This window comes from Dendroctonus ponderosae, unplaced genomic scaffold (assembly GCF_020466585.1).
Source record: "Dendroctonus ponderosae isolate FM_Combo_2020 unplaced genomic scaffold, Dpon_F_20191213v2 Dpon_F_20191213_5, whole genome shotgun sequence".
Classification (NCBI taxonomy): domain Eukaryota; kingdom Metazoa; phylum Arthropoda; class Insecta; order Coleoptera; family Curculionidae; genus Dendroctonus; species Dendroctonus ponderosae.
Window position 1 is genome coordinate 13593302 of NW_026018715.1, and position 1385 is coordinate 13594686.

The window sequence follows — 1385 nt, forward strand, 5'->3', positions numbered from 1 at the left end:
TTCAAGTGGATTTTGCAACTCAAAAAAAAACACGCAAATCTAAAACTTGATATCAAGAATTTTTTGAGAAAACTGCAACATTTCCTTATCGATGGATCACTTTCTAAAAAGGCCATTTAGTTCTCTTTCGAATGGTGTAAAAACGAGCGTTCTTGCTCATTTTGCTTCCGAGAAACATGCAAAACGGGACGGAAAACATGAAATTTTGCAATTATCTTGCGCCACCCTTGCACAAAACGACGATAATTTTTATAATTTCATAGACAACAGAAGACTGTATTTTTCTACATAACCCCCCCTGAATTTAAAGCTGGATCCGCCCCTGCACCAAACTATATTTATTAATGCATTTTAGACCTTTAGAAGCGAAAGAATCATTGAAAAGACTGAGAAATAAAGACGCCGATCTGGACCTGGAAATAGACAGCATTTCCAACGGAATAGAAAGGCAAAAGACTGAACAGGGCCGTCCCCAGGATCTACTTCTAGTTCCCAGCAACCGAAAAGCTATCCTAATTATGACTGTTTTGAATGCTGGTAACTACAGCTTTAAACCACATTCTTTATTTTAAGTAACACTTTTCATCAATCTTCAGGTCAACATCTTTCATGTATCAGCGTGATGTACATGAATCTACACCCCATCCTTAATGCGGCTGGTTCCATCTACTTAGACAACAACATTACAGCGATAGTATTTGCCATTATCATGCTGTTGGCCTCAATTTTTGCGTCTTGTACCATCGATAAGTTCGGCAGGAAAATCATCCTCGTCGTCTCCAGTCTACTGAGCGGGTTCTGTTTGCTCGCCCTATCAGTCTACTTCCATTTGCAGGCGATCGGCTTTGATGTTTCCGCAGTTTCCTGGGTCCCAATCGCTTCAGTCCTGGTCTATGCTGGAGCCTTCAAATACGGCCTGGGACTAGTTCCCATTGTGATAACCGCAGAAATTTTCCCTGCTAAAATGAAAGCCATCGGAATGACTGTGGCCGATGTAATGTTCGTTATGGGCGGCATATTGTCGATCCAGCTCTACCAAGTGCTGCATAAACTGGGCATGTTTGTGCCCTTTTACCTGTTCACGGTCAGCGCCTTTTTGGTTGCTCTGTATTCGGGATTTTGCATCCCCGAAACTAAAGGGAAAAGTCTGGAGCAGATTCAGCTGATGCTGAAAGGCGACAACATTTCAAATAAGCCTGAGAAGAATGGAGTTTGAGTTGGATGTTTGATCTGCGTGTTTTTGGCGGCTGAACTGGAGCAAGAGTTTTGCCCCAAACTGTCGCTGAGTTGTACATTTTGTATGTTCTGCTGTCTCAAATATATTTGTATTTTTTTATGCTAAAGCACTCGAGTTTTATTTAAACTGCCAATGCTCCCAAATTTTA

The 1385-nt window shown here is 41.4% G+C and overlaps 1 protein-coding gene across 1 annotated transcript in view; it reads left to right on the plus strand.

The window, feature by feature from the left end:
- The window catches only part of LOC109545479 (facilitated trehalose transporter Tret1), a 48692-nt gene extending 47349 nt beyond the window's left edge, over positions 1-1343 (plus strand). The window contains exons 5-6 of the mRNA XM_019916207.2: positions 356-537; positions 597-1343. Coding sequence (XP_019771766.1) covers positions 356-537; positions 597-1216 — 802 coding nt within the window. The 3' untranslated portion in view covers positions 1217-1343. The remainder of the gene's footprint in view (positions 1-355; positions 538-596) is intronic.
- Positions 1344-1385: the final 42 nt, after the last annotated feature.